The sequence below is a fragment of the Leptosomus discolor genome, chromosome 16 (assembly GCF_034619465.1).
Source record: "Leptosomus discolor isolate bLepDis1 chromosome 16, bLepDis1.hap2, whole genome shotgun sequence".
Classification (NCBI taxonomy): domain Eukaryota; kingdom Metazoa; phylum Chordata; class Aves; order Leptosomiformes; family Leptosomidae; genus Leptosomus; species Leptosomus discolor.
In genome coordinates this window covers 1,221,497-1,245,399 of record NC_141406.1, presented here as the reverse complement: position 1 = coordinate 1,245,399, position 23,903 = coordinate 1,221,497, and the positions used below count along the sequence as shown (strand labels likewise).

Sequence of the window (23,903 nt, the reverse complement as noted above, 5' to 3'; positions counted from 1 at the left end):
GAACGAACGTGTGGGATGTAGGAAGAGGAGAGCATCTGTGCGGACCTGGAGAGGAAGGTAAGCGGGGATTATCTGCCTGCCCTAGCTGTGCTGTGGTGCCATGTAGCTGCGGTACTTTGGGCTGAAGATGTTGCAGTGGGACTTGGGATGCAGTTTGGGAATTTTGGAATAAAAGGTCTAATGCTGAACCCTTCAATCTCTTTGTCTCCTCCTGGTGTATCCCCTGAAAAGGTTCTTCCCAGCTCTGCTGGTCCGGGGACAGCACCAACACAGCCTGGCCGTGAGCCGCAGCACCCTGGGGTTGTTCCAGGGCTCCCCGATGATTTCGGGGCGGGTGTGCTGTGAGGCGGGGCCTCTGGTAGGCACCATGTCACTGGGTTTCCCCACCAGCCTGTCGCCAGCACGGCGAAGTGCTTGCCTTGTGCCTCTGGTCAGCAGCTTTTCCACCAGCTCTGGAGAAATGGCAAGAAATGGGAAATATTTAGCTGAGGGAAGTTTTAGAGTCAGAAGACGGGAGAGTAAAAGGAGCTTCTGCGTTGGTGGCCTCCTTGTGAGGTGCTGCTCTGGGTGCTGAGGTTTCATGTTGCTCTCCGGGCTGCGAAACAAGCCCAGAGAGGCTTACGGCCGATGGCTGCCGATCCATTTTACATAGATTAAATAGCATCACAGCTCCAAAAATAATCTTCCCAGCTTACCGTGAGGCTGGCTGTTCCTATAGCAACTGCTTCACGCCAGTGCCCTACAAATAAAACTCACAACAGATTGCCTTTAAGTTGGTTCGCAAGTCAAAACAAAGTACGAGAAGGGAATGAAGGGACTCGACTTGCAGGGGCGCGTGTTTCCAGGGTGCGTAGTGTGTGCAAAATATAAGCCACGCGTGTTCCTGGAGAGGAGATTTGTTAAAAGCTGCAGTTAACGGTCGTCTGCGTCTTCCGTATTCGAGCCCTTCGTTGCAGATGTTCCCTGTGTGAGCAACAAGAAACGGGGATCGTAAAGCAGCAGCTGCATTTGTAAAACCTTCCTGGTGCAGGAGGGCGAGGAGGATGTTGCAAACCTCGGTAGCTGTTACGGGGGTTACCGCGGTGCCGGGGGGCCAGGCCTGCTCTGCCGCACTTGGGTGTCCCGGCAGCCCTGCCCGATACCACAGGCAGAGGGCAAAAGCGGCGGGTTTGGGCTTAGTTTGTGCTCCCGGGTGGCTGATGGCGCCTTGCGTGGAGGCTCGGCCCAAAACCTCCGCCTCGGTGCCGCCTCTGGCCTGGGGTCCCGGCAGGCATCGCCTCCGGGGTGGTGGAACTGAGCGATCAGTGCAACGCTTGGCTGCAGGAGGGCAAGGGCGACGGGTTCAGATTGGTGGTGGTCCCCGTGTGCCGCCGATGGGCCTGGGGAGGTCTCCAGGGTGCGGTGAGTTTGGGAAGGGCAGGAAAGCTGGGGAAGATGCCGTGGAAGCTGGGCTGCCGGGGAATCCTAGGTGCAGGAGTGAGAGGAACCTTGCAATTTGTTGTCAAATATTTGCTGCCAGCCTTCCGTGTTTGTTTTCTTGGGTAGCTGTTGTTTGCTGTAGAAGAGTGACATGAATTCTTGCTAAATGTCTGTCTTTTGTTGTAAACCTCTCTCACGTCGAGGAGCAGGGTGAGCCGAGGTGAAGCACCCCGGGCTGGGGATGTGCTGCTCCCCAAGGGCGTCCAGGGGCACCCACAACCCAGCATGAGTGGGGCACCCCAGGCTGGGCAGCCCCCCCTGCCAACCCGCTGAAGGCTTGCTGCTTTAGGGGGGAACTTTCTCCTAAGGCGAGCAGATGGCGGAGCTGCTGCCGGCAGCGCGGGCTGGTGCTCGGCGCAGGGAGGGATGAGGGTCGGGTAGAAGCACTGCTGTCCTTCGCAGGAGGAGGGGGATCCATCGCAGAGCCCCTTCCCTCTGCAGGGGCAGGGTGTGCTGGGGGCTGCGGTGGAGGGTGGCATGGCTGGAAACCATGTCTTAAAATCATAGTGCGTGTGTCCTTGCAGGATCTTCCCTGTGTGAAGGGAGCAGCGGCGCCTTCCTGGCTCCTGCAGAGCCTCCAAGCTTTTTTTGTTGGTTCCAGGCACACAGCTCCCAGCCTGCCCAGCTAGTGGGCGTTAGCTTGAGGTTTAATGTGATTTAGGAGCTGCTGGGAGGCAGCTTGGGCTTGGAGTTGGGGATCTAAAAGGGCCAAGCTGGTGAAAGGTGTAAGGGCGGCATCCAGAGGCAACAGAGCATCCTCCACCTCAGCAAGTCCTCAATGCCCCGGTTCTGGTTCCTCCTCATCCCCTGCTTGTGTTGGAAATGCCTCTTCAAAGCCATTGTGAAAACTCGTGGTGGGTTGGGACGCGTTCGCTGTGCTGGAAAACTTCGCAGCAGGAGCCTGTGGGGCAATGCCGGCGTGTCTGGGCGTTCTCACCGTGCTCTGCCAGCTCCCCCATTGCGGTGGGGGGCAGTGGCCCAGCGAGGGATGCTGCGCTGTCCTGCCTTGATTTTGCATCTCGTGTCTTGTGAACTCGCAGATGTCCGCGCTGTGCTGTGTCTGTGCTGGCTCTCGGTCAAGAGCAGCTTTGCCCTCGGCAGTTCTCTTCCAAGTTGGACCTATTTGCCTTCACCAGGGATGGAAAAAATAGCTGGGAGTTGTGTTTTCCCCCACCTGAGCTCCCAAGCATTTAGGAATATAAGTTTCTCCAGCTTCCAAGAGGCTTTGTGATCTTGAATTGCTGTGATTAGGACGCCCCTGATCCGGGTGGCTGCTGTAGTCCTGAGCGGTGCAAGGCTGCCGGGCAGGTTGCAGGTTTGCTTCTGCGAGTTGCCTGCGGTCTTTGCCCTTGATTGAGGAGCCCTGGACAGAGGCTTGCTCTCTGTGGGTATCTCCTGCCCTTCAAGGTGTTTGACCAGCCTTCGCAAAGCAAAATCCTCTTTTTTTCCCTGCCTGAGTTGTTACAAGGGAAGGATCCCCAACACTGCAGCATTTGGCCGTGCTCTGAGTGAAGACCTCCAGGTGGTGGCTGGCAGCTGTTTCATCTTTCTGGACGGGTGAATCCTTTCTCCTCAGCAATAAGAATAAATGTTGCTGCTCCTCTCTCCTCCAGCACATCTTCAGCAGTAACCGTAGGAGTGGGTGGGTCTTGTAGGAGTTGGTGGGTCTCATGCTGCCACAGGAAAGTGGCTTCCCTGGGACCATCCTTCCCCAGATGGGGAAATGAAGGGCTGTCCAGACCCCGGACAACCCTGTCCCCACCCTCCTGGCTGCGCTGCAGGGACAAGCAGGAACATTCCCATTGTGGTGGTTATCCCAGTGGTACCAAGAAACCAACTGGAAAGCTGGGTGGAGATGACGTGGAAGCAGGGCTCCTCTGCTGGGATCTGGGGCTGCTCTTACCCACAAGCCATTGGACCGAAGCTGATGGAGATCTGAGAGGCTGCTGGTTCCTTTAGGAAACAGAAGAATTTGTGTTTCTGCATATTTTGGCTTTGGTCAGCTTTCCTGGTACTACACCTGTAGGTGAAGCCGAGACCTCATTCAACCTCCTGGCTTTCCCAGAGCTAGGATTTCACAAATAACTACCTTTACAGTCAGAAAACCTCCAGGCAGCAAAGTGAGGGACGAGGAGTTTCCAGGGATTTGGGTGATCCTGCTTGGCCCGTGCTGGTGGTGTGAGGGCAGTAGGGAGCTGAATATTTCAGCACTGGGAGTCTTTTGGCATTGATTGTGGGTTGGAAACCCACCTTGAGAGCCGGCGTCGGTGCTTTTGCCTGCTGGGATGGCAACGAGGTTGTTTGGGTGCTTTGTGTGATTGTTTCTGCTTTAACCAGCTCTGATTTGATTGTAACTGCAACTTCGTGTTTCCTTCTTCCCATGCTTTGATTTGAGATAATTACAGCAGATTATGGTGCTTGAGATATTTTTATTTTACCATGAATCACAGAAGCATGAATTGGTCCGGGTCTCCACGTGTCCTGGGCACTGGGGCTGCAGGTGTGGCGGCAGCGCTGGTTACAGGGATGGGCTTACTGGGAACGGGGGGAGGTAGTGGGTTTTCTGTCCTCTGCGTTGGGTGTGCTTTTGCTCACGAGACAGCATGGCACGTCGCTCCCCCGTGGCTGCACCACGACCCTCTAGCCTTAAGACCCCGTTTTTACGACCGGAGCCTCAACAGAGGATCTGACACCCTGCTCCTCCGTGTGCAGCGGAGGAAGGTGGGATCCTGCTGCCCGCCCCACCGGCACCCCGGCATGGCCGTGAAAGCAGCTTTGGGGCAGGCGGGGAGCCAGTGGGGGCTGCTCAGCGAACTCAGCCTGAAGGAGCAGCATCACGCCTGCCGTGCTCTGACCCAGGTGCCTTCCCCGCCTTGTTCCTGGGCTTTGAGGCGTTCATATAATTCTGCACGGGGATAAAAAAATGGGCCACGCTGCGTTCGTGCCTCCTGCCCTCCAGCTGAGCATGCAGGCAGGGATCATTACCGCAGCCTCGATAAACGGGCAGCGACGGGCAGGAAAGTGCCCTGGCAAAGGCCGGAGCCCGTCCCTCGCTGTGCGGTGCCAGCCCTGCGTCGGAGCGTTTTAATGATGGGCAAAAACGTCCAGGCTGTGATCTGGGATTGCCCCTGGGGAAGGTGAGCCAGGCTTTGCTCCAGAAAGCGTGGAGCAACGACAGCCCACGGGGGGACAGGACTTTGGAATGGCCCCGTGGTGCTGCCCAGGGAAAAGGTGTTCTGTGTAAGGAGGAGGGGGGGGGGGGGGTGGGGTGGGAAGTGAGAGGGAGGGATTTGGGGGTTAAATACTGCCCAGGGACAGGCGGAGAGATGCTTCCTCCTGCTCGCTGTAATTTTCACAGTCTTAAAATAAATAAAAATTACCTTTGGGAAGTATTACCGATGTCTACAAACAGAAAAATTGCAAATTTGGTTTTTCCCCTTGAGTCCCACAGAGGTAATGGTGGTTTTTGACATAATTAGTAGCGGTAGATGCCTGGCTTGTGTCTGCGATGAAAGCTGAGCCAACGTGGTTGGCTTCTGCTTCTGGTGGCTTTATAAAACACAGTAATGTGTTATAAATTGGCCATTAAAGACCAGCCTCGTTAGTGATCGGGTCCCGGGTGCTATGGAGAGGTGGTTCCCCTCTGCGTTGTGGAGTGCAGGAGCTCGCCCAGCCCAGGAGAGGCTGGTGGGGGGAGCGCAGAGGTGCCTGAAGAGAGCGAGGGGCTCTTGAACTGGAAACAGGGGGCTGCGGGCAGATTGCACGCCCGAGATCTGGGCTCTGTTTGGACCGGTGTCCACGGGGGGGGCGGGTGTGCCGTGTGGTGGGACGAGGGCAGTGCCCCGGGATGGACCTGCTGGCCCGGCGCCTGGACCTTGCTGCTCAAGAGGAGCCGCCAGCAGCCGGATCGGAGGCAACGGCTGCAGACGGAGCCTGGCGAGGTGGAGCCCGTGTTGCTGCGCAGTAGGTCTGGAGGAAGCTCGTGCTGCGTTTGATGGGAAGGAGAGATGCGTGAGAGACTGTGAAGGGAGATGGATTCAAGCCTCTGCCCAAAATTGCCTTGGAAAGCTGCAGGGAGATGGCTTGGAGCAGCAGTAGCAGCACAGTGTCGCTCTCCCAGCGAGCATCGGGGCGCTCCAGGGTAGTGTCCTTCAGGTGCACCAGCTCAGGACAGGTACAAAGACAATATTCAAAGCTGCCAGGGACCCAGAGCGCCTTTGTGTGCCCCAGGGTGAAAGGCACCGTGGAAACACTTGCAACATTTGGAGCAGAAAGTGGACCTTAGGGAGGTTTTGCTTAACTTCCCTTACTGGTGGAACAGTGGCTTAAATTTTCGTGCTAGATCTTTTGCAGTTGGCGCGTACGAGATGCCTGTGGTATCCCATGCCCATCGCTGTGGTACCTCTGTGCACCCTCCTGGGATGAAGCGGTTCAAATCCTGCGTGTTCCCATTCCCCTTCCCCTGCCTTGTCACCTCTACCTGTGCCACAGACTTCCCTGGTGCCGTGTATGTTTCCAAAATGCCTGTCCTGTCCCTGAGAGTGGGGCTGTTCCACCCAGCCGTGCAGCTCAGTAGCTCCCCAGCCTGTGGATGGGAGCTGGCTCTGCTCCCAGCACCTTGGCCGCTGCGTGTCTTCCTTGGGAAGGTCTCGGTTGGCTTCCCAGGGGTGCTGCTCTGATACTCCTTCGTCCTTGGTGGCCACAAGCCGCTTCATCTTCTGGCTTTTAACAACTGCTCCTCACGTTTTTCAGAGGTTTGTGGGCTGGGTGGCAGATGGACCAAATGGTTGTGTTGGGAGATGCAGGGCTTTGATTTTCTTCTCCCGTCATCCTTGGGCACCTGGGGTGGGTCCTGCTGTGTAGGATCAGCCTCGTCCCTGGGCTACGCTTCCTTGTCCCGTCACGTCCTTTGTGGATAGCTTCGTAGCCCCGAGACTTGGGGCAGCGCTGTGCTGTGCTCTGCTGCTGCTTCGACTCCCGGTTGAGGGTCCTTGTATATTACTGAGATTGCTCTGGCTCTTGCCTTAGAAACGTGACTTCGGCGCTGTTGAACGAAGGGCTCTCTGTCTCGTTGTCCTTAGCTGGCCCAAGAGCAGTGGAATCGGTGTGAGCGGTGGCTGAACATCACTCTCAGTATCTACAGCGTTTTGAAAGGTCTTATAAATGAGCCAGGTATAAAGCCCAAACACCCACTATCAGTGAATTATGGGCTTTTCTCCTTCCCTTGCAGCCCAGAAAGGGGATGTGTGCCCCCCCATTATGACTGAGGCATCCCCGAGGTCTGTGCTTTGCAGCATCGTGGCGTCTCTCAGCCTGGCTGACTTGAAGGACATCCTCATCCCCCCGGCTCCCCCAGTCCTGGCAGAGAAGCTGCAGGCAGGTTGTGCTGGTCCCCATGTCTCTTCAATCCAGAAACAGAGGATTGAGGCAGGGGGAATGAAGGGGCTGCTCCCTGCTCTGCTGCCTTTGTGGGTTTTGGGTGCACCCAGAGAAACCTTGACTAAACTTTGAACGTAAGGATGGGGTGCAGCCCCCGTGCAGGACCTGCTCTGCTCTCGCTTTTTGTATTTTGCTCCTCTCGGAGCCGCTCACGTCGTCCGTCTTCCCCAGGGAGCGGTGGGATGGTCTGAAGAAATGCTGCGTTATACCTGCTGCTCAGTTTTGGGTTGGTTTTCTGTTTTTAAGTCACCCAAGTGACTTAATAACCATTTCTGCTGTACCTGAGATGCTGATCGTGGAGATTTCTGCCCTCCGAAGGCGTGATGATGGTTTTGGGTAAAGACTGTTACTCTCCCCTGTGTCTTTGCGACTTTTCCCTTGGGTGAAATAGTTTATCTTTCCCGAAGCAGACCGTGCCGAGCCCCTGCGAAGTTCACTCCTGGTGCAGGGCGCATGGACACTGTGCCTGGCTCCCGTGGCCGGGTGTGGAAAGGGGAGGTTTGCCTCATGGCCCTTCCCGGTGGCACCAGCACACTGCCCCCTGTGCCACCCGCCACCACTCAGCCTTAGCAGCCCTGAACCAAATCCTGGTGACAACCACAGGAGCCTGTCGGATTCCTCCTCGGGGCTCTGGGCGACGTCCCGCATTGCTCCTCCGCACCGCTCCCTGCTCCCAAGGGACGTGGTGACAACGACCCCCAGGCCTGGCAGAGCTGCCAGCACGCGGGAGGAGGCAGGAGGTCCCCCTGCCCGTGGCGGTGGCGGGTTAGTACGGTCCAGGGGTAACCATGGAAACTGTTTTTTCTCCCTCCCTCCCTTTGCAGATGACTCGGGCGACGAGGAGCCCGCCTCGCAGTCAGACAAGAGCGAGCTGCACGGCACGTTGAAAACCCTCTCGAGTAAGCTGGAGGATCTGAGCACTTGCAATGACCTGATCGTGAAGCACGGGGCGGCCCTGCAGCGCTCGCTCAGCGAGCTGGAGAACCTGAAGCTGCCAGCCGAGAGCGGGGAGAAGATCAAGGCGGTGAACGAGCGAGCCACGCTCTTCCGCATCACCTCCAATGCTATGATCAACGTAAGTGCTGCCGGCCGGGCCGTGGTTGCAAGGGGGCAGGGGGGGAAGCGTTTCTCTCTTCCTCTTCCTCCGTCGTCCTCCTTCCCTCCAGCACGGCCCCGTTTTCTCCCTGTGCACCGTTTTTCTGCGAGAGCCGTGCCTTGGCGGGGGGGGGGGGCTTGGTGCCGGCTCGATGCCGGCTCAGCGCCGTGGTGAGGGGATGGGAAGTTGCGAAGGCGCAGACACGGGCGCGTGCAGCCCCCGAGACGCAGGTCTGCTGCATCCTTACAGCGTGCTTTCTGGGGAGGCCGCACCGAAACGAGACATTTTGGGCATAAAGCTGGGCAGCGCGGAGGTTTGGAGTGCAAAGGGGCTTTTCTGCCGGGCCTGGGGGTGGCTTTCTGGCTGGCACAGCGATTCGGAGCCCGTTGCCCGCTGCAGCTTCAGACCCACGTCCCCACATCGCTCCCATCCTCACTGACTTCCGTGAAGCTGCCCTTGTTTTACACGACTGGGGGATTTAACCCCCTCGGGGTTCGAGAGCTGTCTCGTGCTGGCTGTGGTCTCCCAGACCAGTTGATGGGAGGCCGTGAAGCGTGTGCCGGCACCGATGCTGCTCCCTGCCTTGTGCTGTGTGACGGTGCTTTCTGATGAATTTTTGGGCAGCTTCTGTTTGGGGTGTGGATCTGCCTCCCTCGCGGTGAGACAGCCCTTCCTGGGGAGCCTTATTTTCCCTGGGGTGCTCTGGGGAGGGAAGAGAGAGCAAAACTAAATAAAATATTTAAAGCCAAAAAAAAAAAAAAAAGGCAAGCAGAAGCCTAACAGACTTGGAATAATATATGAAGGCAGAGCCGAGGGAATTGTGAATGAAGCAGTGCTGTCGCCGTGCTGTCCCAGCCCTGAGCAAAAGGAGGTCGTGTGTTGTTTTATGCGGGCTTTTAAAAAAAAATAATAATCCACAGCAGGAGCTGGAGGGCCCTCAGGAGCCCCACGGTCACAGCATCTCCCCTGTCTCCGCTTGCAGGATTTTGTAGCCGTGGGGGGAAGGGCTTCCTGAGACGGTGTCTTGTGTTTTGGAGCGGCTTTGGGGGTGCCTGTGCAGTGCTCTCCCCTCTCAGAGTTTGTTGAAGTTTCGGGAGTGGGGATGGCAGCGTGTCGCGAGCGGCGCAAGGTGGTGGCAGAGCCCTCGGCACTGCCAGGAGCAGTGGGCAGTCGCTATTAGAAGGCAGACCGGCGATGGGATGTGGGCAGAATTGCTGGAGCGAGGATTTCTCCAGCAGCCTTTTGGGAAGGGGTGAACAGAGCAGTGTTTGCCGTGTCCAGCCCAGAGAGGAGGTGGTTGCGATGTGCTAAAAGCTTGAGCGAGGCTGTTTGGACGATGGGGTGTAGCACAAAAACTGTTGTGCAGGGAAAAGGCAGCAGAAACGTGGTTTGTCTGCCGAGCAGGTAAGAGGGGCCAGGGCGGGAGCGAGGCATGTGCTTTCAGGTGGATGCCAGGGATCTGCTTTTAACAGCGTCCTTTTGTACTTCAGCTCATGGCTGAAGGAGATGTCCAAAGGAGATGTCCAAAGGGGAAAGACAGGGCAGAAGCAGGACAGGAGCAGAGTGGCAGCTCCGGGGTGGGGGTCGGGGGGTGGTTGTGGCTCTCCCAGCTTGCTGATGAGTCTTTCCTTTCAGGGAGAGGTGGCAGAGCTGCAGGGAGATGCTGACCGCCAGGAAGCAGTGATGCTTGGGGGGGGGATGGATTAGAAAGGCAAGAAGAGGGGGAGCAGGGCAGGGTCGTGGGGGCTGGGAGGGAGAGTGACCGACAGCCTGGCCGCTCCATCATGGTGGGCTGGTGCTCCCAGCTGCGCTGTCACCTTTTCCCGCACAGATCCCTTTTTGGGTCTTGATTTATCTTTTTAGCGTGGGGTGATGCCTTCCGCAAGCTGCTGCGTGGACCCTGCCCGGGGAGTCTCTCCTGGGGTGAGAGCTGGCTCTTGTGCCGTGCAAAGACCCTGAAATCTTCTGTGTTGAAACACAAAACGTGGCTATGGACAAGCACGTGGAGTCAAGCCATCTCCTGGCAGTAGGTGAAAATACACCCTGCTCCTGCCCACCTCGATCCCCGCAGGCTTCTCAGGGCCACGTGTCCCACGGGAGCACAGGGTGCTTTTGAGGGGGCCAGGAGTTCCTTGCAGGAGGAATTAAAACCGCTCTTGCCTGCCAGCTTTTCCCCGGAGAGGTCCCAGCCAGCAGCGACAGGCTGGTGCTGGCATGTGGGTGCCCAGCGCCGGCATCAGCACCAAACCTCGCTGATCTGCTCCACCTGGTGCGGCCAAATCCTGCCTCCGAGGGCGTCACCTCTGCCCGCACGGCAGCGGTCCGCTGGGGACAGTGACACGCAGCCCTGCTCGTTCGTCGCTGAGACTGCGCCGCGTTCGCTTCTTTTTCCGTCGCACCCCGGAGCAGTTTAGAGGGGTTCGGACCTGCGAGCTGCCGGCGACGACAAACACCCGGGAGCTGCGTGCCCCTGCCCTCTTCCTGAGCAGCGCTGGGCGCTCGGGGGCAGCCCCGGGCTCTGCGCTTGAGTCGTGCTCCTGGCTGGGACCGGTGCGGCCAGCGTGGCCCAGCCAGCGGGCAAGGGCCAGGGCAGGGCTGGGCCGTGCTGCCCGCAGCGGCAAGGGCTGGGTGCTCCGGGGCTGGGGCTTGTGGTTTCCGTCCGGCTGCCCGTGATCAGACGATGTAAATGGCCGCGGAGCCGTGGGGAGCGGCAGCAGGCGAGTGGAAACAAATAAATGTAGATGTAAATGAACGAGCTTCGCTGCGAAGGTGACCTCCTCGCTGCGCGCTCTGGGTGCCTGCCTTGGCCGGCTCGGGGTGCTTCTCTTCCCGAGTTCAGGGAGGGAAAGCGGCTTGGGCTGCCCCTGCGTGAGTGATGCTCGGGATGGCAGAGGAAGGTTTGGGCAGAGGCAGAGCGGGATGTGCCAGATCTTGGCGTTACAGGTGAGGATCTAAAACACGGAGGGGGTGACTGTTGCAGGGCTTAAATTTAAGGCCAGACCTCTGTGAGCCATCCGTTCGCTCTGCTCCCATCGGTACTTGGAAATCCCCCATAACACCGTGCCGGGTGAGGCTCGCAGCAGAGTTCAGCCTTGCCAGGACCGAGACGCCCCATGTCAGCGGGGCTGCGAGGAGCGATGAGGAGGAGACGCAGAAAAGTGAGTTGCAGTCTGCCACGGGGGAGGAGTGGGAGGTATGTCAAAGTAAGAAGCAACAGATTAAAGGGATAATTAGAGGAACAGAGACAGAGCGCTGTGCTGAATTGTGTAGACTCGCCCAAGGAGCAGGGAGAGCTCCCATCTCATAACTCAGTAGCAGACAGCAGGCAGGAAGGCCGTGCGGACACGCCGAGGAAGCCAGTTTGGGCGTCAGGAAGAGCTCACAGTGCTGTGGGTGTTGCTAGAAATAGACTTTTAACGAAAATGGGGTTTGCTTGGAGGCAGCCAAACTGCGTGCGAGTGGGCAGTAGCCGCGCTCTTCTTTTGGCTTGTTCTGTGCTTCCTTAAAGGATGTGGGCGGGGAAAGCGGCTGGGCTTGGGCTTGGCCGTGTGGCCCTCCTGGCTTGGTTTGCCTCTTCCCTCGAGGTTTATGAGGAGCAGAGGTGGAGGAAGGCTCTGCTGGGCCAGCGCAGCCCAGGCGGGGAGGGGTGAGAGAGGCGGCCGGGGCAGGGGTGTGGTGCTGGGTGGGAGATGCTGAGGGGGTGAGATTTTGTGGGGAGGGAGCCCTGCGTGGAGCAGGTGGTCCCGGGGAGCCGAAGGACTCCACGCCTGCCTCTTTGAGAGGCCACCACGCTGGCGGCCTCCCAGGCACATCGCACAGAGGATGCCGGTACCTGCTTCGAGGTGGACTGGCTTCCCCACGTGGGTTTCCCTTTCCCGCAGGGACAATCCCATCCAGAGCACTGGCAGCCCCCTGCCCCACGACACCCCAAGACATCAGCGAAGAGCATCCTTCAACCCTCGTTTAGAGGGAGGGTTTTTAAGTATGGGAAACCCTGCAGGGAAGGTTTTTAAGTATGGGAAACGCAGTGTTTGAACAGAAATGGGATCAATAAGGTGCTGCTTCTCCCCTAGGGAGACGGCCGTGGGCTGTTTGTTTAAGCCTCTCCAGGATGCCCAGCCCCATCCCAGAGGCTGCGTCCTCCAGCCCCAGCAGCATCTCTCTCTGCAGAGCCCTCCAGGACCACGCTCCGGCTCAGCAGCGGTTACGGGGTGGCGTTGTGCCACATGCTCGAGGAGCAGCCGACCTCTCCCTGTGGCCACGCTCGACTCCTGGAGACTTGGAGTGGCATCTGCCTGGTGGGGGCGTCCACTGGGTGGGTTTGCGGAGGGTCTGAGTGCTGGAGCCGAGGGGTTACAGCTGCTTGGTCCGTTTTTTTTTTTGGAGGCGTCCCGGGTGCCTGTGCTGAATTGAGCTGCCTGGGCAAAAGAGAGGCTTCCCCAGAGCTGTTCCTCTGCCTTCCCGTGTCCCAGCTTCACTGCTGGTTTTGTGAAGTGCTGCCCCGTGGGGATGCTGCTGTGATTGATCTGTCCTCCTAAAACGGTTTCCATATTAAACTGGACTGATGTTGAGCATGTGCTCCGAGCGGCACCAGGTTCACCAGAGCAGCCTCCAGCCCGGTATGTGATTTTTAAGGGTTTATTTTAGTGCTAGGTTAACCGCCGTGTGTGCCTGTGTGGGCTTGCAAACTGCTTAAAGCTGGTAGGAAACAGAGTCCCTGGGGTGACCTCGTGGTCGGGGCGATGCTGCCAGTGCAAACCTGGCCAGGTCCTGGCACAGAGCCGACTGCCGGCACGGGTGGGCGTGCGATGCTGTCCCTTGGGGTCCCCGAACCCATCGTGACAGAGGCAGGACAATGGACCCGACCTCCTCTCTGCCTGCACAGCACTCCCGGCAGGCAGGGCAGAGATGTTGAGCGGGGAGGGAACAGCAGCCTGCTGAGCTGCTCCCAGTTCACCCCAGTACAGCCAGGGGAGCTGGAGGAGCTCTCCGCCGTGTGCATCCTTATACCGCAGGGGTTAATTCAGGCGCTGCAGCGAGCAAGCTCCAGCTTCAACCCCTGGATTTGCTTTGTTAGCGGCAGGGATTGCCCCCAGCTGCCCTCAGTGGCCCCAAGCACATGCCTTGCTGCCTAAAATCAGAGCAAAACCCTGCAGCGGGGCAGGGTTTCTCTTCCCTGTGACTATTGCGATGGTGATCGCGCAGGAGGAGCTTGTCCTCGCATGTAACACAGGCTCTGTCAGTTATCTGCGCTGTGCTAACAACACACACACTAGTCAGTGCATGGAAAACCATGTCACCGACCCAGAAAACCCCCGGCCTTGGGATTAAGTCTCTGACCCAACCCTAATCCTCGTCGGATGAGAAGGCTGCAGCGAGGGGTCCGTGTGTCCCGGGCGTTTCTGCTGTGGATGCGCTGCGCCGATGAATAAATAACTGGTGGGTGCTTCACCGTTATCTGGGGGAGGTGGTAGAGGGTGACAGGTGTCACCCTGGGGTCTGTCCCTGCCTGCACGGCTGCCACAGCGGGGCTGGGGTCTGGGGGAGCGGAGGTGCGGAGCCCTGTCCCTGCACTCAGAGCCGCTGCAACTTCCTCTGAAGCATCCCTTACTGCTTTTTTTAATTTAGAGGTGGGAGGGTATCTCTCTGGTCAGATCTGTCCAGGCAGGCACTGTCTTCCTCCGGCTCCCCTCATCATCATCATTCCCCATGGCTGCCGAGTTCTTCCAGCCAGATTATATCGTGCGTGTGGGCGCTCGGATCTCACGCGTGGGACCTCCGTGCTGGCCGGGGGCTTTTGGCTGGTGCTCCTACAGACAGCTTGCTTTATCCTCCTCGTGCCTTGGGGCTTCTCACCTCTTCTTCTCCTCCTCCTCATTGTGTTCATCTGACCCCCAGGAGGCTTCAGACTCTGTCCCGGGGCTCCCCTTGGAGCCTCGTGCGAGAAGATGGGGGACACGTCTGTCACTAGCACCCGAGGGTGCCTCCCACAGCTCTGCCCTCCTGGTTTTTGGCTGGGAGCGATAACTTTTCTATTGCAGCTCCAGAGGAGAGCGTTGAGCGTTTCTGCCCAGGCGACTGCTGGATCAGCGGGGCTGCATGTCGGTGGGCTTAGCGTGTCGGAGACGGGGTTTGCGCCGTCAGCAGTGCCTGGTGCTAAAGAGCAGCTCTGCTGAACCGTGAGACAGCCCAGCCGGGCGTTGCTTCTGACGTTACAGGCGGTGCCATAACCAGGTGAGCCCTGCCCGTGCCTCCTGGCGTCCTCAGGCGGCTGTGCCCGGTGGTTGTTGGCGCCTTGGGGCAGGATGGGGAAATGGGGAGGGCGAATAGCAGAGTGTCACTGGGTTAATCCCTCCTGGGCTTCTGCCTCTGGTGGCCTAAGGGTCGTGTTCGCGTCTTGCCTGGGCTGATGCACCGAGATGCTCCTCTCTGGCTCCTGCCTCCAGCGTCCGTCAAAGGAGAAAGCACTGAAATGGCAGCACTCGTGTGGATTTACACATTAGGGCACTGGGAGACGAGCGGGATCGAGGGGTGCTGCTGCCAGGCGAGCTGCTAACGGCCACCGCGGCTCCCGCAGCACCTCTCGCACAGCAGAGCGCTTTGCAGGGGCATCGCACGAGGCTGAAACCGAGGTACAAACTGAAGCAGCTTCCTCCGGATCCCAGGGTCGGAGCTGCCCGTGGGCAACGCCAGCTGCTCGCTGCCACCGCAGCCCTCCGCCGTGCGGCCGGGGACAGCTGCTCTTCCAGCCTGGTGTTCGCTCCATCGGGCAGGCGAGGAAAGGAACAGCCAGCGAGAGCTTCATTAAATCTCTCTTTGCGAGAGCCATTTGCAGGACAGGGCTCTCTGAGCGCGGCAGAGCCAGGGTTAGGCCTCCAGGTATGCTAAAAGTGGGGGCTGAGCGCTCTCGTGGTGTTGGCTCTTCTGCTTTGCACGCTCCTGCGAGGGTCCCCGTGCTGCTGCGGTGGTTTTTGATGGTCTGGGCAAGCGAAGAGGAAGGAAGAAACTGCAGCAGCCACCTGGAGGTACCTCCCTGCGGGGGAAGAGCTGATGCCGGGACCTTCCTGGGGAGGTGATTTTTGGCGCACATAGCAGTGGAGAGGCCCCGCTGCTGGCTGGGTGGGTACGAGCGTCAAAAAGAAAAGCTGAAGACATGAGCGTTGCCGAAGGAGAGCAAAGAAACGCTGCAAGGGCACGATTTGGGGCAACGGGAGGTCCCAGCACAGTCTCAGCTCCCCGTGCATCTTGTGTACTGGTCCCGGTGTGTCCTCGGCACGCTGCGGTGCCCTGACAGACCCTCCGGCACAGCCAGCGGAGGCTGCCATGTGGTTTGGGGTGGAAAGGAGGCAGCGCTGCTGGCACACGGAAGCATCCAGCAGATGCCTTTTCCACCAGAGAGCGATGCTTTGGAAACCAGACCCTGCATCTCTCCCAGGCCACAGCTCCCAGCTGACGTCGCTTTGGTCCCTAACCCGTGGGCAGCGCTGGCTGATTCTGTCCCTCAGAGTCACGATGAAAACGTCCTTTTATCGTGTTGAGTACGTGATGGCGACGGATTCCGTAGCCTACATAAAGGCTGCGTGGGTACAGGATTAGAGGCTGTTATTATAGCCGGGCTAGCGGATTTGCCACTGTTTCACACTAATCCTCTCTTTATTGCATGGGGTGGATTACACGTCCGTGGTGCTGCTTGCTGTGGGCAGAGTCTGGCTGTTGTGCCAGCGCTGGCCCCGGCCTGCCTCTGCTTCTTTGGGCCTGGGGTGGGATCTTCTTTGAGGAGCTACAGGCTGGGCAAGGTGTGTTTGCTTGGTTAAGCAGCGCTGAACCCACCTCAGGCGGGGGGAACACCGGTGTCTTTGTGGCATTTAGGCAGGTGACCCAAAATAACATGATAAGGTAATAAAGCTCCCAGAGTAACAACTGTGAGACCAGGTCTGGCTCCCACCCAAGTGTAGATGTCTTCATCTTGGATGTCTCCATGTTGGACGTCTTTAACTCTCGGGGAATCCACAGTCCCCAGAGAGAAACAGCCACTGCTGGGGCACAAGGTGCCACCTGGAATGGGACCATCAGTGGTTTCCTGAGCACCCTGGGGGAGCGTTGGGGGTCTTGCTGAGATGCTGATGTTGGCAGCCTGCAGTGCGTGCTGCAGGTCAGCAAGAGGTGGGCTGGAGCCTGCTCTGCTGTGGTGTTTTCGCACTCCCCATTGGGGCACCAAGGAGCTTTTCCGTGCCCGTGCATTTCTGTAGCACCCGTTTCGCCTGGGTGTAAAGCTCCTTCCAGGGTCACCCTTAGAAGTATGGAAGGAAAAGCAGTAGGGAGTGGGGTGATGTTCGCCGTCGAACTCGCACCTACTGTCCTCACAGGGCTTTACGCGGTGCCACCTTATTTTTCCGTGGTGTGTGACTTGGTGAGGCTCAGCCCAGCGCTTCTTTCAGGCTCTCCGCTTGCCACTAGCCCTGCCCCAGGGAGAAGCAGCCCTCAGCGTGCCTGCATCCTCCTGCTTCAGACAGCCGGCATGCTCATGAGCCAGCTGAGGGTCACTCCAAGGATTTGGGACAGATCTGCTGTTATTTGAGCAGTCTGTGTTGATCTGGATGTTTCCCTGCCCTGCTGCTTCTGGTGGTCTCCAGCCAGCCTGGCCTTGGGCCGCTGGCACGGCCGTGGGTACCATCGCCGTCGCGGCAGATGACGACACTCAAACCCATGTCTTGTTGCGATCTGGCTGTTTGTGCAAGATGATTTGGGATTCAGGCTGGCTCCATCCTTGTATTTTCCCTTCCGCTTTCTGCTCAGAGTGTTTCGGGGGGGGGGGGGAAGGGCAAATTAACCCCCTCTCGGTGCAAGCCCTCTGCGCTCAGAATCCCAACGGCTCGTTTTTATGCCATGCCATGCGCCTGGAGTGCTCACACGGTGTGAGTCTGTTCAGAGCTAAAAAGGGGATCAGAAATCGCCCTTCCCTTGGGGGGCTGTTTTGCAGTAAGCGGCAGCGCAGATGTGTCCCAGGGTTTTGATGACTCCAGGAAGGAAGGGAGCACTTATCTCCGAGGCACCAGACGCGCGCGAAATGGCAAGGCGCTCTTTCCCCTGATGAATGAAGTGACAGCTCTCGCTGTATAATTCACCGTTGAAAAAGAGATGATTGAACGCATCTGGCGGTTGCTTTCTCTCGTGTCGCTCCTGGGTGATGAAGTGGTCCTTGTCCTATGCAGGCAAAGGAAGGGTCTGGTTGAGGAGCGGGAGAACAGTGGGTGCTTCCCTGGTAGGTTTTTTCCTCCCCAAAGGTTAGATTTGTAGGGCTGTTCCTCCAGGATGCTCAGGACAGGAGGGACTGCAGGTTTGAGTGCGTTCCTTCACCATCCATCAGCATTGTGTTGGAGGTGGTGAAACACTCAACCTTGCTAGGACTTCCCGAGAGGTTGTCATCCCCTGTGGTTCAGACCCCTGGGCAGAAGTCTGGCGTACTCCGATGCGATCACGGGCACTTTCAAGCTAATCAACCTCATGTTGTTGTTTCTTGTTTCTAATTTTGAGCGTTTGCTCCTGCTGAGGAGCCAGCAGCACTGCTGCTCTGCAGAGATGCCCACGGGTGTGTGACACCACCACCTTGGCAGGAAACGGGTGACCTCAGGTGATCGTTTTCAGCGGCATAAATAATCTGTGGGCTGTTAACAACATTCCTATTAGCCCGCAACAAGCTGCGAAATCTGGTCTATTTGCCATGAGAAATGTGTGAAAGGTGCTAAATTTCCCCATCACCGCAGCGGCCGCTGGGCACAGGGACAGACCACAGAGCTGGTGGCATCCTATCTCGCCTCCTGCTCCCCAGCAGCATCTGGATGGCACCTTGCCTCTTCCTCTGTGGGAATCTGCAGGAGCCTTGGTGGTGGTTTTCCATGGAAACACACTCTTTTGTCCATCTTGGCCATACCTTCTTGTCTTGACGGTGATTTACAGCCCCACCATCCAACGCTGGATTAGGATCTGCTACAAGAACTTGTTCTAGCCATGGAAAGGAGGAGAAACCACCTCCATCCTTCCTGCCACCTGGTTGCAGGTAACACTGAGCTTCCCTGGGACCGTGCACCTGTACTGTGGACGGCTGGAGCTTGCTTTTGTCGTTAGCTGCTGGTGATTTGCCAGAATTGCAAAACAACGAGGGGTAGGCATGGGCTGGGACGTTCAGGGGTGGCTAAGCAGCCCTGCCTCTTAGCCTTGTCTTCGTCTGAATTATATTCAAGCAAGCTTGCTTGTGGGGCAGGAGGGCCGCTGCTCCCCAACCCTGCCTGTGCGCCGCGGTGATGCTGGGCCTCTGGACTGCAATGCTGGTGGTTGGACTTGGGGACTCTGTCCAGCTCTGGCCCTATGGCAAAAGCTGGGGCACGTTGTGCCGCCCCCCTCTCCCCTGCCGTTTTCTCTGGACGTAGGGAGGCAGCAGCTGGGGTGCTGGAGGGTTAAAACCAGTCTCCCGGTGGGGTGGGATGCTGCGTGGGAATGGGCACAGCATCCTCTGCTGGTCCCTCTCCTCCTGCTCCTGGGAGGGTTGGTCATGGGGAGACCTTCGAGGAGGGCAGTGGATAAAATTTGTGCGGGCAGGGTAGGATGGAAGGGAGGAATCGCCTTTTTCTCCAGGATGCTCTGAAAGCAGCCGACTGCTCTCGTGATAGACCCTCCTCCGGGGTGTCAGTGGGTGGCTCCCCGAAACCCCGCGTGCAAGGCACCACCGTGCCCTGTCCCTGCCTGGCTGGGCTGGGGGCAGGAGCAGCCCCGTTGTGTGGGACCGGAGCAAATGTCGGTGCTGCCCGAAGCCCACGTGCCTCCAGGCGCCGCCAAACCGCAGCGGCCATGGCTGGGGGGGGATGGGGGCACGTGGGGGGTGACTCGGTCTTCCTCGTGCTGCAGGGAAGCTGTGGGGTGGGTGACCCCCATGGCGGGTGGCGATGGGGATATCTGTGGGAAGGCTGTGTTTTCGGATGCGCGTGGCCTCCGCACCCCAGCCGTGCAGCTCACTGGGGAATTGCTTTTGTTTCGCTTCCATCTTGCAACCCGGGGGCTGCCCTCTCTCTCTCTCTCCCCTTTGGGGTACGTCCGTCTTGCCCGCTGACCTTTGCGAGGACGGCCCGTGTCCCTGCGCTGGCGTAACGTGGATTTGTGGCTGTGTCTTGCTTACAACCCAGATCAGGTTCAGCTGTAACTAAATTTAGCCGCTGCTCCGTCAGGGTTTTATAAGCTGGATTTCGAGGCATTGCTGCTGCTCGGCGACTACAATTGTTTTCACCTTTGAAGGGGGGATTAATGAAATGAATGAGTGATGACCTGGGATGCTGGAGTTTCGGCCGGGTTCGTGTCCCCTGCCCTCACCTTAAGCCGCACCAAGACTGGCCCGAGGCGGCCGCTCGTGTCCCTGCGGTGTCACCAGTGGGGGCCATCCCTTTGCTCCTCGGCCGTCCACGGAGGGAGGATCGCTGCTGCCAAAATCAGCTGCCTACTTTTATCCCATGTGGTTTGCAAGATCTGTGTGGCTCTTGGGGGTGATGCGACACAACCCACCAATGAAGGTGGGAAGCAGCGATGTGTGTGACCAGTGAAGCAGAAGGTCCAGGCTCCCCCAGCGTGCTCCCAGCCCCTGCTTGAGGTAAGGTGGGACCTGGGGGGGACAGCGGGCAGCTCCCGGGCCCTTTGGCCCCCGGCTTCTCCTGAAACAGAAGGCAGGGGGACAACGAGAGTGAGCAGTTTGTGGGCGCTTTCAGCCCAGATCCTGAGTGTCGTTGCGACAGGGTCAGCGGCACAGGAGGGGAGTGGAGCCGGGATTCATCCCAGCGCGGTGCAGAGCAGCGAGCCAAGCCCGTCTGAGGTCAGGACTTAGCAGAGCTGGGGCCTGAAGGAATTTCTCTCCTTTCATGGGTCAGAGCTTGTCCTGGGACCTTGTCACACCATCTCCTGCTGCAGCCAGTCCTCCTTGGCTGCCCCAGTGGGTCGAGATGCTGCTGCATCGCTCTTGGTGCTGCTTTGGGCATGTCTGGGGGTCCCCAGGCACTGCTGGTGTGGTCGGGGCAGTGACAGCGGGCAGAGCTGCGTGTCCCTCCGCACAGCATCCCCCACCCTTCCTCTCCTACGAGGAAAGGACACACTGAGCTGCATCTCCGCCTCTTCTGTCTGGGCTGGATCCTTCCCTGAGAAGAGACAAACCCTCGGGATTGGGGTCCCTTGAGAGTCTCCCAGCTCTTAGTGCCCTCCACGGGGTCCCTGTCAGTGAGGGTGGACCCCTGCGACGCCGGTGCTGCATCAGGGCTTCCCAGCAGCTGCGTTTCAAAAAGCTTTTCGCAGTTGCAGTGGCTGAGATTTAGGGTGACTGGTGCAGAGGCGGGAAGCTGCTCCCCGTTTTGCTTGCACCCTGTGCCAAAGCAGCGCGGTGGCTGTTGGAAATCCGACAGCAGGAGTAGTGCTTGAGCCTCCCGTGCCGCTCTGCAGAGAGCAGGTTTGCAGTCCCTCCTTGCAAACATCCAAGAAAACCAGTTGGAGGTCGGTGGGGAGATCCCTCTCCCTTGCCAGGATGCCCATGGTGTGGAGCAGACGCCCGCTAACGGTGCGTGGCAGCTGACACTAAGGAGCCTGAGGGTTAAATCCTGCCCTGGGCTGTGCACGAGTGTCTGCCAGCCCCCCTGAATGAATGGAAGCTTTGCAGAGCACCCCAGGATCCCCAGTTACCCGCCAGCCTGTAGCTGGTGCAGGCTGGGTGCTGCCGTTGGGGGTGCAAGCAGCAACGGGTGACAGCCTGACTAGTTTCACCCATCTGCAAAGGAGCAATCAGAAATCGGGGTGCTGGGTGCTGCGCCTGTGAAAGCCTTGTCCCAGGGCCCGCAGAGCTTGACTGGTTTTGGGAAATAGCAGGGTAGGGACTTGGCGTGCCTCCTGTGCAGCTGGGAGCACCCTGCTGTCACCTGCGGGCCTGATCCTGAGCAGCTGGGCGTGGGAAGCTGCAAATCCTGCGCTGGGATTGCTGGGGGGGGGGATCTGGGCCTTGAAGCGGCGGCTCTGGGGCTTCTCCTGCCGCCGGTCCCAGCTTCTGCGGCGGCTCTGCGTGGGGGAAGGCGTGCGCAGAGCATCCCGCCGTTGTGCCGCCTCCTGTTCCGGCTCTCACGCTTGGTGACTGTCGCTCTTGCTACCTCCCTGCCCCGCGTGCTCGCTTGCTGCTCGGGGTCTCACCATCGACTCCCAAACCCATACCTTGCAGGACATCCCGCTTTCCAACCCTGCCTTCCGCTTGCCTTCGCTCCCCTCTCCTCCAAGACCATTTTCCCAGCCGCGTTTTCTCACTCTGCGGCAGAACCAACCAGCCCTGGGAGCTGGTGGTGCTCAGCCAGCTGGAAAAAGCGTCTCAGTGCTGGACGTCACCGAGAGCAGTGACGAAGGCGTCCCAGCCCAGAGCGGGGAACCTGGCTGACTGGTCCTGGAGGAGCCTCATGAATGATTTCCTTCCGGATTTGTTTCTTCTGGGAGCAGGAGGCTGGCCTTGCCGGTGTCCCCCCCCCGCTGACGCCGAGCAGCAGTGCCGTGTTGGCGTGCCGGCTCTGGTGTGGCGCATCTGGGGGTTCCATCCTGCGTCTCAAGGGGATGGGGGCAGCGTGCCCGTTTTGCTGGAGGAGGAAGGTGTGTCCAAGGGGAAGGTGCAGTTGTCTGGGCTTTCACAGCCAGAAGAAAGTCGTGTCACGTCCTTCGGTGGAAGGCAGCAGCCAGCGGTGTTTTTAATTACCGTGCGAGCAAACGCTGTAACGCAACGGCTGCCAGTTTTGATTTGGCAGTGGCAGTGGTGGGGACAACCAAAATAGCCATGGCCGAGGGGAGGGGTTGTTTGAGCCACCCAAGGGGCTGGGGTCCCTGCTGGGCAGCCAGCCAGGGTGGAGCAGAGACTGGCTGAGACGTCTCAGGCTGAGTCCGGGCTCCTCATGGACCGCGCCAGCAGCCACGGGGGCTGGGAAAGCCAGGCAGCCGAGCCCGAGAGAAGGGCTGGGATTCCTTTCCCTTCAATATCAACCTCCCCAGGGGAGGTGCTGTGTCTAAGCTACTCGCCCCCGGCTCCCTGCAGCCCCAGGTTGCTCCTGGGCTGGTGCTGCGGTGCCGCCCCCGTACTGGGGGTCTGGGATGTGTTTTGGGTCAGGAATGAGCTCCGTTGCCAGACAGCAGTGGAAGAATACACCCTGAGCCCTGTGCGGTGCTACTGTCACCTCTGGCGAGCATCCCTGTGAAACTGCGCTGTCTGGCTGTAGGAGGTACCAAACCAAATGAATGACTTCAGTTTGCTTGGCTGCTGCTGGCGGCTGAGGAGCTGGGCTTGGGGGGGTCTGTCTTGTTCCCCTCTTGCGACCCTTGGTGTCGCTTCTCTTCCAGCGAGCAAACGTGACGCTTGCCTGGGTTGATCTGGATGCTTCATGAGTGTGGTGTTTTGGATCAGGCCGCGGGCATGGCGCTCGTGCCGGTGTCTGAATCGGAGAGGAAGAGGCTGCAGAAGGGCGGCCCGACAGTCCTTCAAAACCGGGGAATAAACCCTGTACGTACCCCAGCTAGCCCCTAAATCCACGTGGACGCAAGTTGTGGGGTGCTGCCAGGATTAAGCATCATCCCAGCCTGCTACATGGAGGTACCGCTGCCTCTGGCGGGGTCTGGGGGCTGTGTGGGGACCATCCCGGTCATCTTCCGAAAACCTCCCTGTACTTGGTGGAGAAAGTCTGCAATGTCGATGGCTACTTCTCTGGATTTATTTTTTTTTTTCTATACTTGTAAAGGGAACCTGATGGTGCGGATTTATTTCCCTTTGGGATACAGCATGGACCCTCCCAAGCTCAGCAGCCTTGGCGTGGGAGGACCCAACGTTTTATGTGCTGTGATTTTAATTTAGGATGTTGATTCCTGTTGACTGATTGAGCGTTTTCTCCTCTGCATCCCAAGGTTCCCAGCTGCCTGGTGACATGCTGAGGGCTGCCTTCACGTGGCACCTCTGTAATTACCTTCTTTTCCCCTGATTTACCATTATACCTTACAAACTGTGTTTAATTGCAGCGGGATAATTACAGGTGATCTCCTAGCGCATCGTTTTAAAGTGCTCAACATCTGAGCTGGGGACAGTCGGCAGTTTCCATCCGTAGAGCCAGACAGCTGTGCCAAAACGGGTATTTCTGTGCCCGCTGCCTGCGGAGAGGGACCTTTGGAGGAGATAATGAGCTTTGCCAAGCCAGGAAGGTCACGGCCATTATCTCATTACGTGCCTTTGCGGTTTCATCCTCTTATTGCAGTGCATCAGCGTAACGAAAGAAGCCAGCTTGCCAGCTCGGGGCCTGGGTTAGTTTTAACTGGCAGGAGGCTTCAGCTTGAAGCTGGGTACGAAGGCATCAGGGCAGGGTCCACCCATGGACTTTGTGGCTGTGGGTGGCTGCCAGCGGGACCTCTCAGGGTGGGGAGAGGAGCCGAGTTGTTTCCGCAGAACAAGGTGAAAATGGGGTGTGGAGCACCCTGGCAGTCTGCGGTCCGGTCTCGCGACTCCCTGTGCCCATCCCTGCAGCCCCAGGGGGTCTGGGGCTCACGTGAGGAGTGGTCCCCGTTGGGCTGAGGGGCTGTAGGATGAGAGCACAGCAAGGGATCTGGGGGGGACAGGACCCTGACACCTCCCTGCCTGCAGTCAGAGAGACAGCAAGGCAGGGGCGCCTTCCGCCTTGCTCCAAGCTTGCAGGAGACACGATGCCCGTTGCGGCCCTGAGGGGGTGCAGAGGGCTCTGCCCCTCTGCTTTCCTGGGGGGATTTCCCCCCGCTCAGCTGGCTAAGGGTAGAGCCTTCATGCCGCTGCAGTGTGGTGCTCGCAGGGGAATATTTCTTGAGCTCGGGCAGGTAGGTATCT

General features: G+C 58.6%; 1 protein-coding gene across 3 annotated transcripts in view; it reads left to right on the top strand.

The window, feature by feature from the left end:
* LOC147414267 (oxysterol-binding protein 2-like) overlaps positions 1-23,903 on the top strand; it is a 120,145-nt gene that overhangs the window by 79,113 nt on the left and 17,129 nt on the right. For all 3 annotated transcript variants that reach the window (XM_086473939.1, XM_086473936.1, XM_086473938.1), the window contains one exon: positions 7,743-7,993. In XM_086473939.1, the coding sequence (XP_086330065.1) occupies positions 7,743-7,993 (251 nt within the window). The remainder of the gene's footprint in view (positions 1-7,742; positions 7,994-23,903) is intronic.